This window comes from Coregonus lavaretus (assembly GCF_964263955.1).
Source record: "Coregonus lavaretus genome assembly, chromosome: 2".
Lineage (NCBI taxonomy): Eukaryota > Metazoa > Chordata > Actinopteri > Salmoniformes > Salmonidae > Coregonus > Coregonus lavaretus.
This window is the reverse complement of record NC_139989.1, coordinates 50,110,249-50,138,153: the sequence shown is the minus strand read 5'-3', so window position 1 is coordinate 50,138,153 and position 27,905 is coordinate 50,110,249. Positions and strand designations below refer to the sequence as shown.

Genomic DNA, 27,905 nt, shown 5'->3' with positions numbered 1-27,905 from the left:
TTTAACCATGGGTAAGAACGAGCTGGACACAGAGGAGGTGGAGGAGGCATCCATAATTTCTGGCGCCATTCTCCACCCTTACACAAGCTTCGGCTGTCTGCGCGGGGAGGTCCATGGCCACTTCGGTGGTCGCGGAACGACACCTCTGGTTGTCGTTGACGACCATGAAGGAAGCAGACAGGACGTCGCTTTTGAACGCCCCCCTCGCTGACGACGGACTCTTCAGAGTCGCCGTCAAAGAGGCGACAGAGAGGTTTTCAAAACTCGACGAGGAGAAGAAGCAGCTGGCCAGACACCTGCCATTGGCAGGGAGGTTAGGCCCTGCGCCCCAGAGACCGTCCACCTCCACCGCCCAGAGTAGGCCAGGGTCTACTGTGAGGCGGCGTATCCAGCGCCAGACAGCGGCTACAGGCGGCAGGAGAGCGGGCCCCGCAGGCCATAGCCTCGGTCAGTGCAGTTCAGACTTGCGCTGCGTTCACAAGGGGCCGGAATACTACGGTTACGGGTTTAACCAACGTATCGGCGCCCCCATTTCTCTCAGAACGCGTTAATGTTTCCTCTCCCTTTCATGGGAGGCCCGCCTTGGGCTGTTCCATCACCTCAGTGCTGGGGAACAGCGGCGGCAAGGGCCATCGAGGAATACAGGTCCTTCCTACTGAATGTACCACAGCTTCGCGCTCGCCCGCTTTCTCTGCATTGCTAGCAGTGGCGGCGAAGCTGTACCCTCTCACGCTGGCTAGACCAGACGTTGCAGAAGGGTTATGCCATCCAATTCCATCGGACCCCACCCCCATTCAGGGGAGTGGTGGAGACGGTGATGAAAACGCCCGAAAAAGTGGGCGCTCTGGTTTCAGAGATTACGGAACTTTTGGCGAAGGAGGCGGTCACCGTAGTTCCCCAGGAGCAAAGGAACAGAGGGCTATATTCGCCCTACTTCCTGGTGCCCAAAAAGACGGGGGGAATGAGGCCGATATTGGATTTACGCATTCTCAACTAGAGCGTAACCAAACGGCCCTTCTGAATGCTCACGACAAAACGTCTACTGGAATGTATCCAGAAAGGAGACTTTTGTACAAGCATAGACCTAAAGGACGCGTACTTTCATGTGCCGGTGTAGCCGCGTCACAGAAAGTTTCTGTGATTCGCCTTTCAAGGGGTGGCGTACGAATACACGAGGATGCCATTCGGGTACGCCCTGGCACCTCGCACGTTTTCCAAGTGTGTGGAGGCGGCATTGGAACCGTTGCATCATCAGGGAATAAGGATACTAGCCTACTTAGACGACCTACTGGTTCTCGCCCCGTCAGCAGAGCTGGCGTTCACTCACACGACACAACAGTGATTCATCTCACACGTCTGGGGTTCGCTGTGAATTGGAAAAAGAGCGCCCCCTGGCCCAGTCATCAGATTGTCTACCTGGGGTTACAGCTAGACACTGTAATGATGAGGGCTCGAATTTCGGACCCTCGAAGGGTAGCCTTGTTGCTAGCCCTGAGAAAGTGTCGTCCGAATCACACGGTAACGGCGCTGTCGGTCATGTCACTCTTGGGTCTCATGTCGTCAGCCCTTTCCGTGGTTCCGCTGGGACTCCTGCTCATGCGCTGGATGCAGTGATGGTTCGCCCAACTAAGACTAGCCCCAGTGCGTCAACGTCATCGGTTGGTGGTGGTTCCCCTCTCGCTCAGTGCAGATCTGAACTATTGGAGAGACCTGCGCGTTCTCACGCACGGAGTCCCGATAGGCAAAGTGTCCTCCTACATTCCAGTGTATACAGATGCCTCTCTGACTGGATGGGGAGGGACATGTCAGACCCAAGCGATAGGAGGTGTGTGGCCTCTTTCGAGTTGCCACATCAACCTCTTGGAGTTGGAAACGGATCGACTGGTTCTGACCCACTTCGCGTCTACCCTTCGGGGTCGCGATGTGTTGGTCTGGTCAGACAACCGGACCCAAGTAGCTCACATTAATCGCCAGGGAGGAGTCAGGTCTCCTGCTCTCCACCGGGCGGCAGAGGAATTGTGGATGTGGGCTCACGAGCACCTTCGCTCATTGAGAGCAGCACACATTCCGGGCTACTTGAACGTAGGAACAGACCTCATGTCGCGAGGGGGTCCTCGAGACTATGAGTGGCGTCTGCATCCGGACATTGTTCTCCAAATTTGGGAACAGTTCGGGAGAGCCGAGGTGGATCTATTCGCGTCACGCGTGAACGCGCAATGTTCCCTATGGTTCTCTCTGAGGGAACAGGACGAACCGCCACTGGGAAGAGACGCATTTGCGCACCACCCGTGGCCGAGAGTTCTTCTGTATGCATTCCCTCCGCTGTCCTGCATTCTCCCACTGTTAGCCAGGGTGAGATCAGGAGATCGGCCAGGGGCTCCATGGTTTGCGGAGATGAGTCAGATGTTGATTGCGCCACCTTGGCCAATTCCACATCGACGGGACGCATTGTCTCAGGCGGGGGGCTCGATAGGGCAAGTGCCCATAATCGGCCAACCACTGAAGGCTTGGCTCCTGAGAGGGACAGGCTAGAGCGCCGTGGGTTATCTGATTCAGTAATCAGGAACATACAGAGTTCACGTGCCAGTTCCACTTCCAGGGTGTATGCCAGTAAATGGAAAGTTTTTTCACAGTGGTGTGTCACACAGAATGTAGACCCCATGAGCTGTCAGGTTGAGAGTGTTCTCTCTTTCCTGCAGTATATGTTTGATAAGCAGCGATCGCCCGCCACCATTAAGGTGTTTGCAGCTGCGATTTCAGCTTCTCATGAGGGGTTTGGCAGAGACAATGTCTTCAGCCACCCTCTAGTGAAACGTTTCTTATTGGGAATGCGGCGGCTTAGGCCAATGCCTAAAGCCACGCTTCCTCAGTGGGATTTGGCTTTGGTACTCGAAGCGCTATGTAAGTAATGGCCTTGCCATTAATGGCGATCTGAGCAGAGCGGTGTTACGTCTGTAGTATCTGAACAGTTTATAATTTTGGCTGACGTTTGCAAATGGTGTGTTAGAGGAATTTTACTCTGCTTTGCTGAAACATCTGGAAAGCATTACTATAGTGGCCCCCTGAAACAGAGGAGACTTGGATATGTGGAAGTCAGGGATTGGTCTATCAAAATCCACCCATATTATGTTACATAGGCTAAATACCATGGTTGGAACAAAGGACGGGGAGAATAATAATTTTTAGATTGGGTTAGTTGTTCTCCGGATTTCTGCAGAAATCTGTAAATTGACGCTGGAACCTTTGATATAATAAACCTTTATAATCAGGTACAGTGTCGGCGGATTTCTTGTCTACACAGCATATCAGCATCGTTGTCTCGACACCACACGTCCTAACCCGGCATTTGTGCCGAAGGTTATTAAGAGCTCATATAGATCACAGACCGTGGAGCTGTGGGCTTTTTCTCCCCCTCCTCATGGGGAGAGGAGTGAGGAAAGGCTCCATCGCCTGTGCCCAGTGCGCGCTTTGGCGTGTTACGTTGAGCTCACAGCAGCGATTAGGTCATCGCCTCAGCTGTTTGTGTGTCACGGTGCAGCTGGACTAGGTAGACCACTTTCAAAACAGCGCTTGTCTCATTGGCTTTGCGAAGGCATTGAGACAGCTTATGAGGCAGCGGGGCGACAATTGCCTCAGGGTATAAGAGCTCACTCCACTCGTGGAGTAGCGGCTTCTACTGCCCTTTTCAGAGGAACAGGGGTGGAGGATATATGTGCAGCGGCGTCATGGTCGTCACCGTCTCCATTTATCAGTTTCTATCTCTTGGATATGTCTTCTAACTCTTTGGCTCAGTCTGTACTCAGCGTGGCTGAGGGGAGGACTTGAGCTAGGAGAGAGGAATGCAGGACTGAGGAGACAGGTCTCTTTCAGGTCCGCTTCTGATAGAAGGACATATTTTGGCATGACTCCTGACTGACATGTTCAGTACAGTAGAGGGCATGTATTGATCTGCCCACCAGTGAATAACTGGGTTGAGGCGGAATGATGACGGATAATAGTAGTAACCTTGGTTACGGTACTATTAGACCGGTCATGACAATTTTGACGGAATGTGACGTCATCTATCTGCTTGTTCAGATTAGTATGAATCATGTTCTGGGATCTGCCCACTAATCTCTGGGCTTCCATTGATTGAGTGAGGCGGCCTACCGTGTACACAATGTAGAGTGACACTTTGTGTCATTCCATTAGTGGTCGGTATCATTGTGACAGGATATTGAGGTACCATCTATCTGCTAGTACAGATTAGTATGGCCCGTATTCTGGTGATCTGCCCACTAGTCACTGGTGTTGCCATTGGACTAGGTGGGGCAGGTTTTTAACCGATGACGCAGTATATTGTGACACTTGTATTGTCATACAGTGGTTGCAGTACTGCGGGACTTGGTTGCAGCTATTGCTAGGCCTGACCTTTTCGTTTCGAGTGTTGGGCTCGGCAGGGAGTACATTTTGGAGCGCTACGCTCCGCCTTAAACCAATAGGAGCAGAGCTCCCCTATGGGGCGGAGCTCCACGATATAGAACGATAGTTACCGGAGTGTAACTCCAGTTCTATGAGTGGAGCGGAGCCCCATAGGACTTAAGGCCCTGCCGACCCTCTCTAGTCTCGCTGAAGATAAATATCTCGGGAGGCTGATGGAGGGGAGGCATCCCCTCTTATAGGGACACCTGTACTCCTATTGGCTGCAGGTGTGTGCATAATTTTGTCTCAGGCTGATGCTGCCTTAGGGCAGTGGGTAAACCAATAGGAGCAGAGCTCCCCTATGGGGCCCGCTCCACTCATAGAACTGGAGTTACACTCCGGTAACTATCGATCTACTGTCAACTAATGTACCGGAGTCATTCAGAGGCAAAGGTGTTGCAGCTCTTCTGTCAAAGGTAAACTGTAATGACTATGGAATCCCATTCCCGCCACCCCAAAAAATGTAAAGGCACAGTGTGTCACGGATTCAGTCGAGGCTGCTCCTCCTCCTTGCTCGGGCAGGCTTCGGCGTTCATCGTCCCCGGAGTACTAGCTGCTGCCGATCGATGTTTCGGTGTTTGTCTTGTTTGGTCTTTATTGTTTATTGTCCAAAAAAAAAGAAGAAAAAAAAAAAAAGAAGCTCAGTCCGGCGGAACGCAATTATGACGTGGGGGACAGGGAGCTGCTAGCGGTGGTCCAAGCCCTGAAGGTGTGGAGGCATTGGCTTGAGGGGGCTAAACACCCTTTTCTCATTCTGACTGACCATCGTAACCTGGAGTACATCCGGGCAGCGAGGAGACTGAACCCTCTTCAGGCTAGGTGGGCCATGTTTCTTACCCGGTTTGTATTTAAGCTCACTTATATACCAGGGTCACAGAACGCTAAGGCAGACGCCCTGTCCCGACGATATGACACAGAGGAGAGTTCCATTGAGCCCACTCCCGGCCGACGCCCTGTTTACTCACGTCTTCCGGCACTACGGGGTGCCTGAGGATATAGTGTCTGATCGGGGTCCCCAGTTCACCTCTAGAGTCTGGAGGGCGTTTATGGAACGTTTGGGGGTCTCGATTAGCCTTACCACTGGTTTTCACCCTGAGAGTAATGGGCAGGTGGAGAGAGTAAACCAGGATGTGGGTAGGTTTCTGAGGTCCTATTGCCAGGACCGGCAGGAGGAGTGGTCGGGGTATATCCCCTGGGCACCCTGGCATCAGAGCCAGATCGAAGCCCCTGCGGTGGATGAGTGGTTTCGGCGCTCGGAGGAAACATGGAACGCTGTCCATCTGCAGCGGGCTATCAGACGGCAAAAGGCGAGCGCCGATCGCCACCGCAGTGAGGGTCCGGTTTATGCACCGGGAGATCGGGTCTGGCTCTCGACCCGAAACCTGCCCCTTCGCCTGCCCTGCCGGAAGCTGGGTCGGCGGTTTGTGGGGCCATTTAAAGTCCTGAGGAGATTGAACGAGGTATGTTATAGGTTACAACTGCCCATTAATTACCGCATTAACCCCTCGTTCCATGTGTCTCTCCTCAGGCAGGTGGTAGCTGGTCCACTCCAGGAGAATGAGATACGAGAGGCTCCTCCGCCCCCACTAGACATCGAGGGGGCTCCGGCGTACTCAGTCCGTTCCATCGTGGATTCGAGGCGTCGGATGGGGGGTCTGCAGTATCTCGTGGAGTGGGAGGGGTACGGTCCGGAGGAACGGTGCTGGGTCCCTAGGAGGGACATTGAGGGATTTCCACCGGAGTCATCCGACTCGCCCTGCTCAGCGTCCTCCTGGCCGTCACCGAGGCCGGGGTCGGCGCACGGCTGGAGCCGCGCATCAAGGGGGGGGGTACTGTCACGGATTCAGCCGAGGCTGCTCCTCCTCCTTGCTCGGGCAGGCTTCGGCGTTCGTCGTCCCCGGAGTACTAGCTGCTGCCGATCGATGTTTCGGTGTTTGTCTTATTTGGTCTTTATTGTTTACACCTGTTTCCCATTATGTTGGATTGTATTCCCTATATTAACCCCTGTCTCTCATTGGTACTTTGTGTGTTATTGTTTGTTGTCATTCCGGCAGCTCTTGTATGTACGGGTCTTTGTGCTTTCCTCCCGGTTTGGAGGTTTGTTGTTTTGTACGTTGTTTTTACTGTGTTCAGTAAAAAACGTTGCCAGCCGCTCTGTGTCCTGCTTTTGACTTCGCTACCGCATACACGTCGCGTGACACAGTGCAGTCCAAAACTTATTTTTCCTGTGTTTTATATATATTTCCACACAGGTTGAAATAATACTGTGAAATTGTGAAAATTATGATAATACCCTTTTAGTGTAAGAACTACATTTCATTCTGTTTTGGTGGGATGGAGTTTTGGCCTGCCTGGTGACATCAACAGGTGGTAAATTAGTTAATAGACCAATAAGAAAGAGAGTTCCAAACCACTCTACCAATGACAACTAGTTTTCAGTTTTCCCCTCCCCACTCAGACCACTCCTAACAAAATTCTTGCTTGAGGAATTGCTCTTTGCTAAGAAGCTATTTTTGTTTCTTTTTGAACATTTTATTTGAAAACAATCACTATAAGGTACTTACTTGCTACCCAGAAATGATTTGATATTGAAAAAAAAATAAGTCTGCATTTGACCTTTAAAATTATTATACTATCTAAACATTTCTCCTGTGGGGATGGGGGCTATTTTTTTTAAAATGTAGGGCAAAACACACATCACAACAAAAGAGACAACACTACATAAAGAGAGACCTAAGACAACAACTTAAAATGGCAGCAACATGGCAACACAACATGGTAGCAGCACAACATGACAACAACACAACATGGTAGCAACATGGCAGCAGCACAACATGGTAGCAGCACAAATATGGTACAAACATTGTTAGTCACAGACAACAGCACGAAGGGCAAAAAGGTAGAGACAACAATACATCACGTAAAGCGACAGTAAGTGTCCATGATTGAGTCTTTGAATGTAGAGATGGGGATAAAACTGTCCAGTTTGAGTGTTTTTTGCAGCTCGTTCCAGTCGCTAGTTGCAGCGAACTGAAAAGAGGAGTGACCCAGGGATGAGTGTGCTTTGGGTACATTTAACAGAATGTGACTGGCAGAACGGGTGCTGTATGTGGAGGATGATGGTTGTGTGGTATCTGAACAATTTATGACTTTGCTGACGGTTGCAAATGGTCTTAGAGGATGTTGACTCAGCTTAAGGGAGCATCTGGAGAGTAGTTCTATAGGGGCACCCTAAAACAGAGGAAGTCTGTTAGGTAGAGTCCTGGGTTTGGTCTGTAGGGGAAAACACCCATATCAGGTTACATAGGATATATATACTATGGTTTGGGACAAAGGAGGGGAGAATAACCTTTTAGAGATTGGGTCCGGTTATTCTCCAGATATCTGCAGATGTCTGTAAATTGACGCTGAAATCCTTTGATATAATAAACCTTTATAATCAAAGTACAGTGTCAGCGGATTTCTTGTTCTCACAGCATCTCAGCATAGTTCTCGACACTACAGTTGCAGTAGGTATCTCAGATAGGGGGGAGTGAGGCCTAAAAGGGTTTTATAAATAAGTGCCGGATATACAGAGATGGCCAGTTTACAAAGGAGTATAGCATGCAGTGATGTGTCCTATAAAATGTTGCGATATTAAGTCCTCGCCCTAGGGAGTAGGCCTTTGCATCTGTAATTAAAAAGTTACTCACACAGCATGCCATCACTATTGTGTTGATTGATTAATTCCAGTCAATAATTTTGGATTGAAAAGGTCTAGGTAGCTTAGCAACCGAAGTTAGAATATAAACAAAATTTGATCACATTCATATTTTCTCTTAACACAAATAAATGGGCCTATATTAGGCTGTAAATACACTGCAAAAAAAAATTAAGGGAACAATTAAACAACACATCCTAGATCTGAATGAATGAAATAATCTTATTAAATACTTTTTTCTTTACATAGTTGAATGTGCTGACAACAAAATCACACAAAAATTATCAATGGAAATCAAATTTATCAACCCATGGAGGTCTGGATTTGGAGTCACCCTCAAAATTAAAGTGGAAAACCACACTACAGGCTGATCCAACTTTGATGTAATGTCCTTAAAACAAGTCAAAATGAGGCTCAGTAGTGTGTGTGGCCTCCACGTGCCTGTATGACCTCCCTACAACGCCTGGGCATGCTCATGATGAGGTGGCGGATGGTCTCCTGAGGGATCTCCTCCCAGACCTGGACTAAAGCATCCGCCAACTCCTGGACAGTCTGTGGTGCAACGTGGCGTTGGTGGATGGAGCGAGACATGATGTCCCAGATGTGCTCAATTGGATTCAGGTCTGGGGAACGGGCGGTCCATAGCATCAATGCCTTCCTCTTGCAGGAACTGCTGACACACTCCAGCCACATGAGGTCTAGCATTGTCTTGCATTAGGAGGAACCCAGGGCCAACCGCACCAGCATATGGTCTCACAAGGGGTCTGAGGATCTCATCTCGGTACCTAATGGCAGTCAGGCTACCTCTGGCGAGCACATGGAGGGCTGTGCGGCCCCCCAAAGAAATGCCACCCCACACCATGACTGACCCACCGCCAAACCGGTCATGCTGGAGGATGTTGCAGGCAGCAGAACGTTCTCCACGGCGTCTCCAGACTGTCACGTCTGTCACATGTGCTCAGTGTGAACCTGCTTTCATCTGTGAAGAGCACAGGGCGCCAGTGGCGAATTTGCCAATCTTGGTGTTCTCTGGCAAATGCCAAACGTCCTGCACAGTGTTGGGCTGTAAGCACAACCCCCACCTGTGGACGTCGGGCCCTCATACCACCCTCATGGAGTCTGTTTCTGACCGTTTGAGCAGACACATTCACATTTGCGGCCTGCTGGAGGTCATTTTGCAGGGCTCTGGCAGTGCTCCTCCTGCTCCTCCTTGCACAAAGGCGGAGGTAGCGGTCCTACTGCTGGGTTGTTGCCCTCCTACGGCCTCCTCCACGTCTCCTGATGTACTGGCCTGTCTCCTGGTAGCGCCTCCATGCTCTGGACACTACGCTGACAGACACAGCAAACCTTCTTGCCACAGCTCGCATTGATGTGCCATCCTGGATGAGCTGCACTACCTGAGCCACTTGTGTGGGTTGTAGACTCCGTCTCATGCTACCACTAGAGTGAAAGCACCGCCAGCATTCAAAAGTGACCAAAACATCAGCCAGGAAGCATAGGAACTGAGAAGTGGTCTGTGGTCACCACCTGCAGAACCACTTCTTTATTGGGGTGTCTTGCTAATTGCCTATAATTTCCACCTGTTGTCTATTCCATTTGCACAACAGCATGTGAAATGTATTGTCAATCAGTGTTGCTTCCTAAGTGGACAGTTTGATTTCACAGAAGTGTGATTGACTTGGAGTTACATTGTGTTGTTTAAGTGTTCCCTTTATTTTTTTGAGCAGTGTACATAGCTTAGGCTATAAATACATTACGTTTGTTTCCCTTGGCTAGAGGGAACCAGAGTGCATAGGCTTCTCTAGGCTACGTGCAGCTGTGGTTGTCATCAGTAGGCTACAGTTGATCAGTCTGAAACACATATGAATTGTGCTCGAGTTGACAAATCATGAGGCAAATCAGTCTAAACAACAGTACTTTGTCCCTCTTTTCAACGCTTTTGTGTCAATATTTGTTCTTTAACCAAATCAAAAGTGCTGGGGCAAATGCCAGCTTGCCACACATTTGCTCTGCTGATCTCTGTACAGTGGGTAGATGGAAATCGCCACACAATGCTACAAATAAAGAAACATATACTATATGTATAATATACCATCTCTAAATTGTTAGATAGTATCTTGAAATTTTGACTTATGTATCTTACATTTTTAGATAGTATCTAAAAATGTTAACTTACTTATCTCGAAATATTTAGATAGTATAGACTTTTTTTTTATGTGGTGGGAATGGGCTTCCATACATGACTCATGATGGCTGTGGTAAGAATAAAATAAATGCATGTTTGGTCATAATTTTTAATTGCAATATTATTATTACTTTTGAATACATTTTTAACCATTCTCTCCTCTGTACAGGCTGCCATGGATTTTCTGGTGGAAGAAAACCTCAAGGCCCATATATCTTGTTGGTATATTAAGAAACATATTGAGGAAAACCTTCTTGGTTATAAGGATCTTATTATATCCTGAATAAGCTGCATCCTTGATGAATAGTGGTTGGAAAGAATGGTAATTGCAAAAATACTAAATACTATAAAATAATGTATTCAATAATGTATTCAGTATATTATATATATATACATAATATTGTAATATATAATTATAATAATACGTATGGGTTATCAGCCTGCTTAGTCTACCTCTATTGCATTCTCTGACCATGCCTTTGAGAAATACTTATTTATTCAGATGTACGTTCAATAAGAGGCCAAAATAAGTCACCTCAAATGTAGCCTACTATCTCCATCTGAAAGGAAAAAATCTTTGAATAATCCTTTATAAAGTTGTATGTTGTATTACTTGCTTTGTATAATTATTTGTAAATAATCTAATATTTGTTTGTACATTTTACATTGATTTAACAATTGTCATTTCTATAATAGATTACATTTATATCCTTGTCATGTCTTCAGTACAGAGCTACCCAGTCTAGTCCGGGTCTTCATAATGTTTTGTTGTTCTCAAGAAATATAACACCTGCAGAATAGAGGAGAGACTTTCTTGATTGAATCGTTTGTACAGAATAAAACTAGGATGAAGAAACACGTTTTTTTTTGCAAATCAGATTACAGTTTTTAATCTAGTCATAGATAGGGATCCTGTATTAATCTCTGAATACTCAAGAAGTAAAGAATAATCTCCTTTAAAAGATTATTATCTGGAAGTGACAGTGGGTTTAAGGGCTTTAGTTCTAATCAAGAGGATATTGCCTTTCAGGACAGCAGTATAGTGCTCAGACCTTATAACTCTACAATTACTACTAGGGGGATTTGGAAAGTGAACCTTATCCTTTTGACCGGTTTTGGAAAGACAAAATACGGTTATTGTAATGATACCGCACTGATGATACAAGGACAATGTTTGTTGAAAGAACTGCTTTTACTACAGTACGTTATAGACACTTTTTTGTTCCAATTAATGTAACATTTTGTATTAAATATTCATTGGACATGTTGAGGACAGTTATATTGTGTGATAATGAAGAAAGATTATTGTGGGCCAGTGGGGACTAATTCATTTTCTGGGGGTGTTTTAAGCTTACATGATTGGGTATTGACCAAAGATCCTTGAAGAGCAATACACCTTTTAAAAATAACGTGACATAACCATCTCTTAGTACTCAGCTCAGAGGTCAAGATTATTATCTGTGATTGCAGGATGGGGAGGCGTACAAGGTAAAAATGTCACATGTGGGCAACATTAGCATACCATTGTGAACATGTCTCTGCATAAGTTTAAGAAGATCTCTAGGTAATCTGTTGGATTCAGACAATTGGATTGAGATTCAGCCCGATGGAAGAGAAGAGGAGCAGGTTCTATAGAAACAGTTAACAATTACTATTATATTCATTTCTCATAGTATACCAATCTATTTAAGAACATGTTTTGGAAAGTTTACCTTTACAAAGCACTAGGAACTAAAACAGAACCACAAGCCATAAAATAAATATTGGGAAGAAGTATTACAGCGCAGTGTTGATTTAACCTCACAACAGACCAATTATGACTTGCCTAGGAGCAGCTGTGAGAAAGACTTAAGTGATTTCAGTTGCGTAAAAATCTATTCCTGGTAACTTCAGAGAAGCAGCTCTGCTTTGTTATTTTTTTATTTCACCTTTATTTAACCAGGTAAGCCAGTTGAGAACAAGTTGTCACGCACTGGCTCTGGGACTCTGTTATGTTGAGCCAGGGTGTGTTGTTTCTATGTGTTTTGTGTGCTAGGGTTATTATCTAGTTCATTTGTTTCTATGTTGGCCGGTGTGGTTCTCAATCAGAGGCAACGTGTATCAGCTGTTGCTTGTTGTCTCTGATTGGGAACCATACTTAGGCAGCCTGTTTTCCACAGTGTGTTGTGGGATCTTGTTCCGTGTATGGTTAGTGTTTGTAACCAAGGACGTCACGTTATCGTTTGTTGTTTTGTTCTCTAATAATTAAAGTATGTTCACTCATCACGCTGCGCATTGGTCCACTTCTTCTCAAGACGATCGTGACACAAGTTCTCATTTACAACTGCGACCTGGCCAAGATAAAGCAAAGCAGTGCGATTCAAAACAACAACACAGAGTTACATATGGGGTAAACAAAACATAAAGTCAAAAATACAACAGAATATATATATACAGTGTGTGCAAATGTAGCAAGTTATGGAGGTAAGGCAATAAATAGGCCATAGTGCAAAATAATTACAATTTAGTATTAACACTGGAATGATAGATGTGCAAGAGATGATGTGCAAATAGAGATACTGGGGTGCAAATTAGAAAAATAAATAACAATATGGGGATGAGGTAGTTGGGTGGGCTAATTTCAGATGGGCTGTGTACAGGTGCAGTGATCGGTAAGGTACTCTGACAACTGATGCTTAAAGTTAGTGAGGGAGATACAGTAAGAGTCTCCAGCTTCAGAGATTTTTGCAGTTCGTTCCAGTCATTGGCAGCAGAGAACTGGAAGGAATGGCGGCCAAAGGAGGTGTTGGCTTTGGGGATGACCAGTGAGATATACCTGCTGGAGCGCAGACTACAGGTGGGTGTTGCTATGGTGACCAATGTGCTAAGATAAGGCGGGGATTTGCCTAGCAGTGATTGATAGATGACCTGGAGCCAGTGGGTTTGGCGACGAATATGTAGTGAGGACCAGCCAACAAGAGCGTACAGGTCACAGTGGTGGGTAGTATATGGGGCTTTGGTGACAAAACGGATGGCACTGTGATAGACTACATCCAATTTGCTGAGTAGAGTGTTGGAGGCTATTTTGTAAATGACATCGCCGAAGTCAAGGATCGGTAGGATAGTCAGTTTTACGAGGGCATGTTTGGCAGCATGAGTGAAGGAGTCTTTGCTGCGAAATAGGAAGCCGATTCTAGATTTAACTTTGGATTGGAGATGCTTAATGTGAGTCTGGAAGGATAGTTTACAGTCTTACCAGACACCTAGGTATTTGTAGTTGCCCACATACTCTAGGTCAGACCCGCCGAGAGTAGTGATTCTAGTCGGGTGGGCGGGTGTCAGCAGCGTTCGATTTAAGAGCATGCATTTAGTTTTGCTAGTCTTTAAGAGCAGTTGGAGGCTACAGAAGGAGTGTTGTATGGCATTGAAGCTTGTTTGGAGGTTTGTTAACACAGTGTCCAATGAAGGGCCAGATTTATACAAAATGGTGTCGTCTGCATAGAGGTGGATCTGAGAGTCACCAGCAGCAAGAGCGACATCATTGATATACACAGAGGAAAGAGTCGGCCCGAGAATTGAACCCTGTGGCACCCCCATAGAGACTGCCATAGGTCCAGACAACAGGCCCTCCGATTTGACACATTGAACTCTATCTGAGAAGTAGTTGGTGAACCAAGTGAGGCAGTCATTTGAGAAGGCAAGTTGCAGCGGAGGGTGCAGAGCTGGTGGCCGAGGTAGTGGTAGCCAGGTAGAAAGCATGGCCAGCCGTAGCAAAATGCTTGTTGAAATTCTTGATTATTGTATATTTATCGGTGGTGATAGTGTTTCCTAACCTCAGTGCAGTGGGCAGCTGGGAGGAGGTGCTCTTATTCTCCATGGACTTTACAGTGTCCCAAAACTTTTTGGAGTTAGTGCTACAGGATGCAAATTTCTGTTTGAAAAAGCTAGCCTTTGCTTTCCTAACTGCTTGTGTATATTGGTTCCTAACTTCCCTGAAAAGTTGCATATCGCGGGGGCTATTCGATGCTAATGCAGTACGCCACAGGATGTTTTTGTGCTGATCAAGGGCAGTCAAGTCTGAGGAGAACCAGGGGCTATATCTGTTCTTAGTTCTGAATTTTTTGAATGGGGCATGCTTATTTAAGATTTAGAGGAAAGCACTTTTAAAGAACAACCAGGCATCCTCTACTGACGGAATAAGATTGATATCCATCCAGGATACCTGGGCCAGGTCAATTAGGATGGCCTGCTCGCTAAAGTGTTTTAGGGAGCGTTTGACAGTGATGAGGGGTGGTCGTTTGACCGCGGACCCGTTACGGATGCAGGCAATAAGGCAGTGATCGCTGAGATCCTGGTTGAAGACAACGGAGGTGTATATAGAGGGTAAGTTAGTCAGGATGATATCTATGAGGGTGCCCATGTTAACGGATTGAGGGTTGTACCTGGTAGGTTCCTTGATAAATTGTGTGAGATTGAGGGCATCTAGTTTGGATTGTAGGATGGCCGGGGTGTTAAGCATATCCCAGTTTAGGTCACCAAGCAGTACGAACTCTGAGGATAGATGGGGGGCAATCAATTCACATATGGTGTCCAGGGCACAGCTGGGAGCTGAGGGGGGTCTGTAGCAAGCGGCAACAGTGAGAGACTTATTTCTGGAAAGGTGGATTTTTAGAAGTAGGAGCTCAAACTGTTTGGGCACAGACCTGGATAGTATGATAGAGCTCTGCAGGCTATCTCTACAGTAGATTGCAACTCCACCCCCTTTGGCAGTTCTATCTAGACGGAAAATGTTGTAGTTGGGGATGGACATTTCAGAATTTTTGGTGGCCTTCCTAAGCCAGGATTCAGACACTGCTAGAATATCAGGGTTGGCGGAGTGTGCTAACGCAGTGAATAACTCAAACTTAGGGAGGAGGCTTCTGATGTTAACATGCAAAAAGCCAAGGCTTTTACGGTTACAGAAGTCAACAAATGATAGCGCCTGGGGAGTAGGAGTGATACTGGGGGCTGCAGGGGTTAACCTCTACATCACCAGAGGAACAGAGGACGACTAGAATAAGGATACGGCTAAAGGCTTTAAGAACTGGTCTTCTAGTGCGTTGGGTACAGAGAATAAAAGGGGCAGATTTCCGGGCGTTGTAGAATAGATTCAGGGCATTATGTACAGACAAGGATATGAGTACTGAGGTAAACCTAAGCATTGGGTAACAATGAAAGAGATAGCATCACTGGAGGCACCGATTGAGCCAGTCTCCGCGTGTATCGGGGGTGGAACAAAGGAGCTATTTGAGGCAGTTTGAGAGGGGCTCTGCAGTGAAATTGTATAATAATACCTAACTGGAACAGCAATACCATTTGGTTGCAGCTAGCTAGTTGCGATGATCCGGTGTTAAAGGTCCAGTGATTCAGTGATTCCGGCAGAAAATCCTATATGTTCTGGGTCGATAACGTGCTGTGCAGACTGGCCGATAATAGTCCAGGCTAGAGCTGGCTGGTAGGTAGTGCAGGCCACGGACAATGGTGAAAAAACCGCTAACGGTGGCTAATAGCAAGTAGCTAGATTAACAATTCAACAGATGACACCTATCACTCAGCAGCAAACTTACAGTGGACAAATATCTCTATCATCCATCTAACATGATTTGAGTGTCACAATAGTATTGCAGTGGTACAGTATAACATATTACTGTTTGCTGACAAAACTTACCATGTGCTGGTATTGATAAGAAAAGGTGGGGGAGGAGCAATGATTCAAAGCTCATATGGTATACTGTGGTAACACACACGCACTCACGCACACACACACGATCAGAGATGTTTTGGGCATGTGAGGCTGTGGAATGCAAGCCGTAGGAACGTGAATTCAGGAGAGGGTATCAGCAGCATCCTCACATCTTCACCCATAATTTCTCCACCCTATAATCCAACGTGGTCATTTTCCAGAACAAACAGGGATTTATCTGAGATAACAGACGGGTAGACATGTCTCTGCTTTCTAAAGTGATCTCTAATCCCTACGTATTTACAATGCACCGGGTCTTATTAAACAATGATCCCAGATGTGATGCAGAAACCAGGTCACCCTGCACTGCATGCAGCAGGTATCCCACATGACTGCAACGCCTCGATCACACCGACAGCGTTATTGCATTTTGGTACACCAGAAGTACATTCATTTCCAATAGAACGTTGCATTTACCTTGCAGCATTGCGTTGCAGAGGCAGTTGCAGTGCGTTCTGTGTGGTGAATACATTGGATTTATCCAACGTATGCATCAAACTGTTTGCGTAGACAGCTTGACAGAAATGGTAGCAGAAGGTGAATGTTGAACTTTTGTTGCACACATATCCAGATGATGCTGCGGATCATTTTGCACAATGACGCTGTCGGTGTGATCGAGGCGTTAGTCGCTTTGGATAAAAGTGTCTGCTAAATGGCATATAAGTATCATAGTGATAGAGTATACAGTGCCTTTGGAATGTATTCAGACCGCATGACTTTTTCCTCATTTCGTTAGGTTACAGCCTTATTCTAAAATTGATTAAATAGTTTTTTCCCCCTCATCAATCTACACACAATATCCCATAATGACAAAGCAAAAACAGGTTTTTAGACATTTTTGCTAATTTATAAAAAATAATCAAACTGAAATATTACATTTACATAAGTATTCAGACCCTTTACTCAGTACTTTGGCAGCGATTACAGCCTCGAGTCTTCTTGGGTATGACGCTACAAGCTTGGCACACCTGTATTTGGGGAGTTTCTCCCATTCTTCTCTGCAGATCCTCTCAAGCTCTGTCAGGTTGGATGGGGAGCGTTGCTGCACAGCTATTTTCAGGTCTCTCCAGAGATGTTCGATCCGGTTCAAGTTCAGGCTCTGGCTGGGCCACTCAAGGACATTCAGAGACCTTTCCTGAAGCCACTCCTGCGTTGTCTTGGCTGTGTGCTTAGGGTCGTTGTCCTGTTGAAAGGTGAACCTTCGACTCAGTCTGAGGTCCCGAGTGCTCTGGAGCAGGTTTTCATCAAGGATCTGTCTGTACTTTGCTCCGTTCATCTTTCCCTCGATCCTGACTAGTCTCCCAGTCCCTGCCGCTGAAAAATATCTCCACAGCATGATGCTGCCACCACCATGCTTCACCTAAGGGATGGTGCCAGGTTTCCTCCAGACGTGACGCTTGGCATTCAGGCCAAAGAGTTCAATCTTGGTTTCATCAGACTAGAGAATCTTGTTTCTCATGGTCTGAGAGTCTTTAGGTGCCTTTTGGCAAACTCCAAGCGGGCTGTCATGTGCCTTTTACTGAGGAGTGGCTTCCGTCTGGCCACTCTGCCATAAAGGCCTGATTGGTGGAGTGCTGCAGAGATGGTTGTCCTTCTGGAATGTTCTCCCATCTCCACAGAGGAACTCTAGAGCTCTGTCAGAGTGACCATCAGGTTCTTGGTCACCTCCCTGATCAAGGCCCTTCTTCCCCGATTGCTCAGTTTGGCCGGGCGCCCAGCTCTAGGAAGAGTCTTGGTGGTTCCAAACTTCTTCCATTTAAGAATGATGGAGGCCACTGTGTTCTTGGGGACCTTCAATGCTGCAGAAATGTTTTGGTACCTTTCCCCAGATCTGTGCCTCAACACAATTCTGTCTCGGAGCTCTACGGACAATTCCTTCGACCTCATGGCTTGGTTTTTGCTCTGACATGCACTGTCAACTGTGGGACCTTATATAGACAGGTGTGTGCCTTATATAGACAGGTGTGTGCCTTTTTTTTTTTAGGGGGGGGGGGGGGGGGGGTAGAAGGATTACTTTATCCTATCCCAGGTATTCCTTAAAGAGGTGGGGTTTCAAATGTCTCCGGAAGGTGGTGAGTGACTCCGCTGTCCTGGCGTCGTGAGGGAGCTTGTTCCACCATTGGGGTGCCAGAGCAGCGAACAGTTTTGACTGGGCTGAGCGGGAACTATGCTTCCGCAGAGGAAGGGGAGCCAGCAGGCCAGAGGTGGATGAACGCAATGCCCTCGTTTGGATGTAGGGACTGATCAGAGCCTGAAGGTACAGAGGTGCCGATGCCCTCACAGCTCCATAGGCAAGCACCATGGTCTTGTAACAGATGCGAGCTTCAACTGGAAGCCAGTGGAGTGTGCGGAGGAGCGGGGTGACGTGAGAGAACTTGGGAAGGTTGAACACCAGACGGGCTGCGGCATTCTGGATGAGTTGTAGGGGTTTAATGGCACAGGCGGGGAGCCCAGCTAACAGCGAGTTGCAGTAATCCAGACGGGAGATGACAAGTGCCTGGATTAGGACCTGTGCCGCTTCCTGTGTAAGGCAGGGTCGTACTCTCCGAATGTTGTAGAGCATGAACCTGCAGGATCGGGTCACCGCCTTGATGTTAGCGGAGAAGGACAGGGTGTTGTCCAGGGTCACGCCAAGGCTCTTCGCACTCTGGGAGGAGGACACAATGGAGTTGTCAACCGTGATGGCGAGATCATGGAACAGGCAGTCCTTCCCCGGGAGGAAGAGCAGCTCCGTCTTGCCAAGGTTCAGCTTGAGGTGGTGATCCGTCATCCATACTGATATGTCTGCCAGACATGCAGAGATGCGATTCGCCACCTGGTTATCAGAAGGGGGAAAGGAGAAGATTAGTTGTGTATCGTCAGCGTAGCAATGATAGGAGAGGCCATGTGAGGATATGACAGAGCCAAGTGACTTGGTGTATAGGGAGAATAGGAGAGGGCCTAGAACTGAGCCCTGGGGGACACCAGTGGTGAGAGCACGTGGTGCGGAGACAGCTTCTCGCCACACCACTTGGTAGGAGCGACCGGTCAGGTAGGACGCGATCCAGGAGTGAGCCGCGCCGGAGATGCCCAGCTCGGAGAGGGTGGAGAGGAGGATCTGATGGTTCACAGTATCAAAGGCAGCAGACAGGTCTAGAAGGACAAGAGCAGAGGAGAGAGAGTTAGCTTTAGCAGTGCGGAGAGCCTCTGTGACACAGAGAAGAGCAGTCTCAGTTGAATGACCAGTCCTGAAACCTGACTGGTTTGGATCAAGAAGGTCATTCTGAGAGAGATAGCAAGAGAGTTGGCTAAAGACGGCACGCTCAATAGTTTTGGAAAGAAAAGAAAGAAGGGATACTGGTCTGTAGTTGTTGACATCAGTGGGATCGAGTGTTGGTTTTTTGAGAAGGGGTGCAACTCTCGCTCTCTTGAAGATGGAAGGGACATAGCCAGCGGTCAAGGATGAGTTGATCAGCGAGGTGAGGTAGGGGAGAAGGTCACCGGAGATGGTCTGGAGAAGAGAGGAGGGGATGGGGTCAAGCGGGCAGGTTGTTGGGCGGCCTGCAGTCACAAGTCGCAAGATTTTATCTGGAGAGAGAGGGGAGAAAGAAGTCAAAGCATAGGGTAGGGCAGTGTGAGCAGGACCAGCAGTGTCATTAGACTTAACAAACGAGGATCGGATGTCGTCAACCTTCTTTTCAAAGTGGTTGACGAAGTCATCCACAGAGAGAGAGGAGGGGGGGGGGGGATTCAGCAGGGAGGAGAATGTGGCAAAGAGCTTCCTAGGGTTAGAGGCAGATGATTGGAATTTAGAGTGGTAGAAAGTGGCCTTAGCAGCAGAAACAGATGAAGAAAATGTAGAGAGGAGGGAGTGAAAAGATGCCAGGTCGGCAGGGAGTTTAGTTTTCTTCCATTTCCGCTCCGCTGCCCGGAGCTCTGTTCTGTGAGCTCGCAATGAGTCATCAAGCCACGGAGCTGGAGGGGAGGACCGAGCCGGCCGGGAGGATAGGGGACACAGAGAGTCAAAGGATGCAGAAAGGGAGGAGAGGAGGGTTGAGGAGGCAGAATCAGGAGATTGGAGGGAGAAGGATTGAGCAGAGGGAAGAGATGATAGGATGGAAGAGGAGAGAGTAGTGGGAGAGAGAGAGCGAAGGTTGCGGCGGCGCATTACCATCTGTGTAGGGGCAGAGTGAGTAGTGTTGGAGGAGAGCGAGAGAGAAAAGGATACAAAGTAGTTGTCGGAGACATGGAGGGGAGTTGCAGTGAGATTAGTAGAAGAGCAGCATCTAGTAAAGATGAGGTCAAGCGTATTGCCTACCTTGTGAGTAGGGGGGGACGGTGAGAGGGTGAGGTCAAAAGAGGAGAGGAGTGGAAAGAAGGAGGCAGAGAGAAATGAGTCAAATGTAGACGTAGGGAGGTTGAAATCCCCCAAAACTGTGAGGGGTGAGCCATCCTCAGGAAAGGAACTTATCAAGGCGTCAAGCTCATTGATGAACTCTCCAAGGGAACCTGGAGGGCGATAGATGACAAGGATATTAAGCTTAAATGGGCTAGTGACTGTGACAGCATGGAATTCAAATGAGGAGATAGACAGATGGGTTAGGGGAAAAATTGAGAATGTCCACTTGGGAGAGATGAGGATTCCTGTGCCACCACCCCTCTGACCAGATGCTCTCGGGGTATGCGAGAACACATGGTCAGACGAGGAGAGAGCAGTAGGAGTAGCAGTGTTTTCAGTGGTAATCCATGTTTCCGTCAGCGCCAGGAAGTCGAGGGACTGGAGGGTAGCATAGGCTGGGATGAAGTCAGCCTTGTTGGCAGCAGAACGGCAGTTCCAGAGGCTGCCTGAGACCTGGAACTCCAGGTGTGGGGTGCGTGCAGGGACCACCAGGTTAGAGAGGCAGCAGCCACGCGGTGTGAGGCGTTTGTGTAGCCTGTGCGGAGAGGAGAGAACAGGGATAGGCAGAGGCATAGTTGACAGGCTGTAGAAAATGGCTACAATAATGCAGAGGAGATCGGAATGAAATGAACTAAACATCTGGGAAAGGAGAGAGTAAAAACCAAAACTCCCAAATATAGCTCTCCCAACTTCACCTCAGAAACTATAATTGTTTCACTGAACCACCCGAATAAAACTCTCCCAACTTCCACTTTAGAAATTAGAATTGTTGTGAACTACAGCGGTTCAATGTTTCAAGGAATAGACTCAACTTACTTTATTCAGCTAGCTAACTATGACGCTATAGCTAACTAGCATGCTAGCATCCAATAACACACAGTTTAAACGTTGGCTAGCTAGCACAAATATATTGTATTTAGCTGCTACAGTACAGTTAGCTGGTCGTGTTGGCTAGCTAGCAATGGCTGCTGTGTTGACTTTGTTTGAATAACGGCGGCGCTGCGAACAAATGTAGCTGGCTAAAAGGATATTGTATGTAGTTGCTACCGTTGCTAATAGCTACTCGCCAGCTAGTCCAGGAGGTGAGTTAGCTAGCTAGCTAGCTTCGTGCTACACCCGGCACCGCCGAATACAATGCTAACCTACAATAACTACCCACAACAGCCCACAATGCCTACCTATAATACCTAATAATATACAGCCCACGATGCCTACCTATAATACCTAACTACAATCTAAATACATAGTTTAAGCCTTACTCGACAAAGCCCAAGCTGTGTATAAAGCCAAACTTACCCGACGCCAGCTGTCTGGGTGGCAGACTGCAATCAGTAGCTGTAATTAAGTACAGCAGCTACCAACCACCTAACGTTAATGCCTCGGATAATGAGGTTAGAAAAACAGCTGAATGGTAGGTAGCTAGCTGGCCCAATTACAGGTACTCTTAAGCGTGAAATAACATTGGAAACAGAGCTATCCACAGTTGCTAAAAGTTACCAGTAGCTACCCGCTAGCTAGCTAGCTTTGTTGGTCCAGGTAGTGGGTTAGCTAGCCTCGTGCTTCGCCGAATACAATACTTACCTACAATAATTACCTACAATAACTACCTAAGTAAACTACCTACAATACCTAACTACAATACCTACCTACAATCTAAATACATGGTTTAAGCTTTACTCAACACCATATAAGAAGCCAAGCTTACCTCCTGCTAGAGAAAACACAACCTCTCCCGACCAGGAACAGCAGCTATACAATATAGACAGTATAGACAATATAGACAATATAGACAGGTGTCTCTAAAAAATTAATAATAAAAAAGTGATGTCATTGTATCAACGTGGAAAACTGATTGGATTGGAAAAAAGTAATCAACATAAGGGAATTTAGTCTTTATTTCACCCAACTTTGAACCTAAATCCAAATGAAATGGTGCAATTTTTTTGGGTTTCATGTTGAATTCACGTTAGTTGACAACTTTACCAAATGTAAATCAAAACTAGACGTTGAAATGACGTCTGTGCCCAGTGAGTTATTTTCACTGATATTTCCACAGCATATTATTTGATCCAACATGAATCTCCTGGTGCCTTGATTTATGTAAAGCTTCTCTCCACGTGAAGGCTTGTGAAGGCTTCTCTCCACGTGAAGACTTGTGAAGGTTTCTTTCCACGTGAAGGCTTCTCTTCAGCCTCTTGAGCCTATTGTTTGTTGTAGCGTTTCACTTATAAGGATGTGCATTGGATTTCTGGTAAACTACATCTGAGTTTGAATCAGAAATTGCATTATTTTATTATAATACCACGGATTGCTCTTTAAAGGTTCCACCAGAGTACACAGATCATATTATATTAAGGGACATAAGTGGAGTTGGCTCCAATATCAGATAGTACAGTGACCATTTCCTGGTAAACCATGTAAGCTTACAATAAACAGTTTCATGTTCTGAGGAGATTTTACAGTATCGAAAGTGACCCATATGACCCATAATGCAGTCATTTTTGGGCTTTCCTTCCATTAAAAATATTTTCACTATGATGCTGTGAAAACAAGCAGAATCAGACACAAACCCCCTCCCTGTATTACTTAATACCTCTGTACGGGGCTTTCTGTCTGTGGATGCAAAGAATATTCAATCATTGCAAAACAATAATGTGGGTTAAGTCATGCAAGGCACCCCCCAAAAAATCTGCATGGTCAGCTGTTCCCATATAGGTCTCAAAAACTGTTATATGAATTGCAATAAATCACAAAACACAATCTCTTTAAAAAGTATCCCACTTTATTCACACATAAATCAATATTGTTTTAGGTAATTGTCACCTGAAAATGATGTCAGAGCTGAATTGAGTTGCCTTGTGGTGTTATTTCCCTCTTGACCAACATAATACCATAGCCTGAGGAAGAAAGCAAATTGCCTGTCTAATGCAAACATTGAGAAAGAAAGTGATCCTAAAGCTGATGTTACAGGATCATGGCTCAGCAGTTTAAGTTTGAGCAGTGAAACCCGCCTTCTCTACCATCCCTCCAATCAAGGTAGCACGGCACTGACAGATGCGCGCAGCATCTCCAGATGATGGTTAATATAGCCGTGTCAGAGAAGCAAGAACGTACTATACTAACTGTGTGTGGAAACATTCCACCGTCGGTTATATCCAACAAAATATTGGTTTTAAAAAGAGAAGGAACAATTTCTTGCGATGAACAGTTTAGAGATCAACAACCTGTCAGTATGGGATGACAAGCGTATTTGGCCCGCGCTTGGAGCAGCCGGCGCACCATGTTTTTGGGCATGGGATCATGATTCTGTGCTTTTGCTTACATGAATAACAGATGTACCGTAAGAAGGGATGTGTTGTTCATAGAATGGCCTCAATTTGTTTGCGGAAGAAGGTATGGCTGGTTCTCATCACCTTCAACAAGACGTTCCGCGATTCCTGCATAAACTTCTATTCATGTTCTCCCTTGCTGTGGTTTGCGCGTCGCTATACTTCATTCTCTCCGGCTGCTGTGATTCTATTCTAGTCGATACTGCGAAACACTTGAAGCAAACCTCTCAACTTTTAACTTTGACTGAGCTGTTCCAAAGAAAGAATGCCTCATTTGAGAAGAGGGCTACCGATGTCGATGTGCGCTCAGCATCCCTCGTCGGCAGCGCAGGTGCGATGGGTGCAGTTGGTGCGCAATCAGCCAATATTGGTAAGGACTGGACGGCAACAAGGAGACTACCCCAAGCAATCATCATAGGGGTGAAAAAGGGCGGAACACGAGCTCTTTTGGAATTCCTAAGACTACACCCCGACATTCGAGCACTTGGCTCTGAACCCCACTTTTTCGACAGACATTACTCACGTGGGTTGAATTGGTACAGGTATGTACCTACTGATGATGATGATAATGGTGATGATGATGATAATGGTGATGATGATGATTAGAATGATTAGAATGATAATGCTGAAAGTAGCGCCACGCACATACACACATTTGTGATTGGTTGATAAAAATTGTTGATATTTGATTGACAGGGGGATTTCATTGTTTGCGCTCAGGATGTCACGTTTCAATGAAGTTGCTGATGAAAAATAATCGATTCTGATTATGTTTACAACTTGCAAAAGGTGTAGAATAATGCACATTCCTCCTTGGAATTGCTGCTTGAGCATGGTAGTGTATGACAAGTAAAAAGGGGTTATTAAATGGCTGAGAGAATTTCTCTATCGGCTGTCTGTCCTACATGGTCCATCCATACTATCTTAAGAACAACTGACAGCAATACTGTAAAATCTGTATTTTTAGATTATAGTAACACAAATATTATGGAGCAATGTTATCTATGCCATTATTATTTTATCATTTTGACTGTCCTCCAAAAAAAAAAAAAAAAAAATGAACCAAACATTCCCCCAACTCCTGAACCTAATATCTGCTACATGATCAATCAATCAATCAAACTTGATTTATATAGCACATTTCTTACAACAAATGCATTTCAAGGTGCTTGGGCCAACAATGCCCCACCATATGGCCTTTGTTTTCTCCCTTGTTTTCTCCCTTGTGGTGAGCGGTTATTTTTCCGTTTTTAAACAACTAATTGACCAACTTTGGTTCAATTATTTGAAATCCCATTTTTGTCTCGTTTTTTTCTGTGAGCTCAATGCGCACATTGCACAATTTCTCTAGAGATAAATCAGATCCAGCCTGTAATGTGCGATGTAGTAGGACGTTTTAGTTTCCAACAGGCCAATATTCTATAGTTTAGTGCATAAAAGGTGAGAATTAACTACAGTGACCATAATATACTGCGCATGTACTTGTCCGGTCTGTGTTTCTTTCACGCCTGCTATGGAAGAGACAGAAGAATGGGCGATCATGAGGTGATATAGAGAGCAGCTGTTGCTTCACGAGGGTTTATCTCTACCTGAAAATACACGTTCTAAGTGATTGATAGTTGGTATTCAGCAGTCATAAAAGTATGCCTTATTTACTTTGAAGAACTATAAAATTGTGATTTTGTCAGACAGCATAAGCAGCAGCTCTATAGATATGAGATGATGACTTGGAATTAAATAATAAAGTTATTTATAAAAAAATTATATACACAACAACTGAAATATTTTATTAAAATAATGTGAATAAATTATGGTTAATACGTGATAAGCAGTAATGGGCAGTCACTACCATCATGGGACTTTTATTTATTGTTTTATTCTGTCTTGTTACAGCATTCAACCCACATAATGCATAGTGCATTTATGTTTAAAAAAAAAATCGAAACCGAAATCGAAAACCGTGCTAATTTTTTTATAATGAACCGAACCGAACCGACCTCAAAAAGCACTAATCGCTCAGCACTGTTGATGTCTGAAGTATGATACTGTCTGTTCCCAAAATGGAAATATTAATCAAGCTGCTTGATCAAAGTATTACATTTACACTTTAGTCATTTAGCAGACACTCTTATCCAGAGCGACTTCCAATTAGTGAGTGCATACATTTTCATACTGGCCCCCCGTGGGAATCGAACCCACAACCTTTGCGTTGCAAGCGCCATGCTCTACCAACTGAGCTACAGGAGGGCCAATATAGGACCACATTGTCTAATGAGAACCCCTGGAGTATGCATCGTTTCTGCTGAGAGGAAAATAATCAAGGCTCTTTATTGAAACACTACCCATGGAATTGAACTCGATCTTGATAATGGTTAGATAACAGTTCCAAGGGAGAGAAGCTGAGTGCAAATGCCAAGCGAGTTAATGCAACACAAAAGCTGCATATTCTGCCAGCGCCAAAATCTGTCTCCGGGGAAAATCAAAAGTGGACTCACTAATGGACTTTGCTTGTATTTGTGTGCTCCCTCCCTCCTCCTTTCTCCCAGTCTCTCTTTCTTCCTTCCATTCTTTCTCTCTTTTCCTTCATCTGGATTTCTATTCAGGCAGACAGCCAAGTGTGTCCTCTCTCTCTCCCTGGTAGCACATGCTATTACAAGGGGTGTGTACAAGAGTCAGTGCCCCTCAGCCCTCATTTAATTGAATGGGAGTGTATTGACATCCGGCAGGGAGGAAGAGCTGAGTGAGGCTGGTGAGCACACTGGAGAAAACGATATAACACCATGTCAATTATTAAGAACCAGCAGGCCTGTTGGCCTCATTGGCACAGTATGACATAGAGTTCTCTGGGGAGTGAGCATGACCAGATAGTTCATGGTGTTAGGGGGATGATTCAATCCCTTTATTTGGCTATAGGCCTCAATCAATAGTACCTTGGATTGGTTGATGGTTATTCAAAGAATTAACCCTCTCTTTGATCTAAACAAATGGATATGGTTAAATTCTCTTTTGGTTGTATTTTGTGTCTTTGATACAAGATTGAAAAGCCTCGCTCTCCCCCTCAGGAACCTGATGCCCAAAGCTCTGGAGGGCCAGGTGGTCCTGGAGAAGACACCCAGGTACTTTGTGACGGCGGACAGCCCCAGCCGGATCCACGCCATGTCCCAGGAGGTCAAACTGATCGTGGTGGTGCGTGACCCTGTGACCCGCGCCATCTCTGACTACACCCAGATCGTATCCAAGACTCCGGGCGTCCCCAGCTTCGAGACCCTGACGTTCCGTAACGGGACGGAGGAGGCGTTGAAGGTGGACTCCCTGTGGAGCCCCATCTGGATTGGCCTGTATGCTCTGCACCTGGAGAGGTGGCTGGCCCACTTCCCCCTGGAGCAGATCCACTTTGTCCATGGGGAGAGGCTGGTGAGCGACCCTGCTGGGGAGCTGGGCAGAGTCCAAGACTTTCTGGGCCTTCAAAGGATCATCACAGACAAACACTTCTACTTCAACAAGACAAAGGGTTTCCCCTGCCTGAAGAAGCCAGAGGGCAGCAGCAAGCCCCACTGCCTGGGCAGAACCAAGGGCAGGCCACATGCTGACATCCACCCTCAGGTCATCCTCAGGTTACGGCAGTTCTACCAGCCACACAACCTGCGCTTCTACCAGATGACAGGGCAGAACTTTGGCTGGTAGGATGGGAGCCTACAATGAGGTGGAAAAAAGATGGTACCATCCTCACCATTCAAAACACAGGCTGCACAAAGAGGATACAAGATAAAGCTTGAATTGATGTATTTTGTGACGGTCCTGATGTCATCTGGAGTAACTCAAGTCCTCATGCAACCTGTATTGGCAAACAAATCAAAACAGTCACACTTTATTTTGTGACAGTTAAACCACAAGAAGTAGAGAGAGTAATGACATAGGCCTACTGTGTAACACCATGGACATACAGAGGAAAGTGACAGCGACATCCATGGTTGGAAAGCAGGTCCTCAGAACTCTAGTGTGAACTTACCCTTTACTCCACTAGATGGCAGTCTTTCTCCAACAGAGGCTTAGACGATATTGAGGAAATACTGTAAACTACTAGGACAAAT

At 46.2% G+C, this 27,905-nt stretch overlaps 1 protein-coding gene across 1 annotated transcript; it reads left to right on the top strand.

The window, feature by feature from the left end:
• Positions 1 to 164: 164 nt before the first annotated feature.
• LOC311139424 (heparan sulfate glucosamine 3-O-sulfotransferase 6-like) lies at positions 165 to 27,498 on the top strand (the record flags this gene model as incomplete). The annotated part of the gene is made up of 3 exons (XM_084174300.1): positions 165 to 447; positions 24,011 to 24,356; positions 26,877 to 27,498. The coding sequence occupies 3 exons, from the start codon at positions 165 to 167 to the stop codon at positions 27,496 to 27,498; spliced, it is 1,251 nt and encodes a 416-aa protein (XP_084030426.1).
• Positions 27,499 to 27,905: the final 407 nt, after the last annotated feature.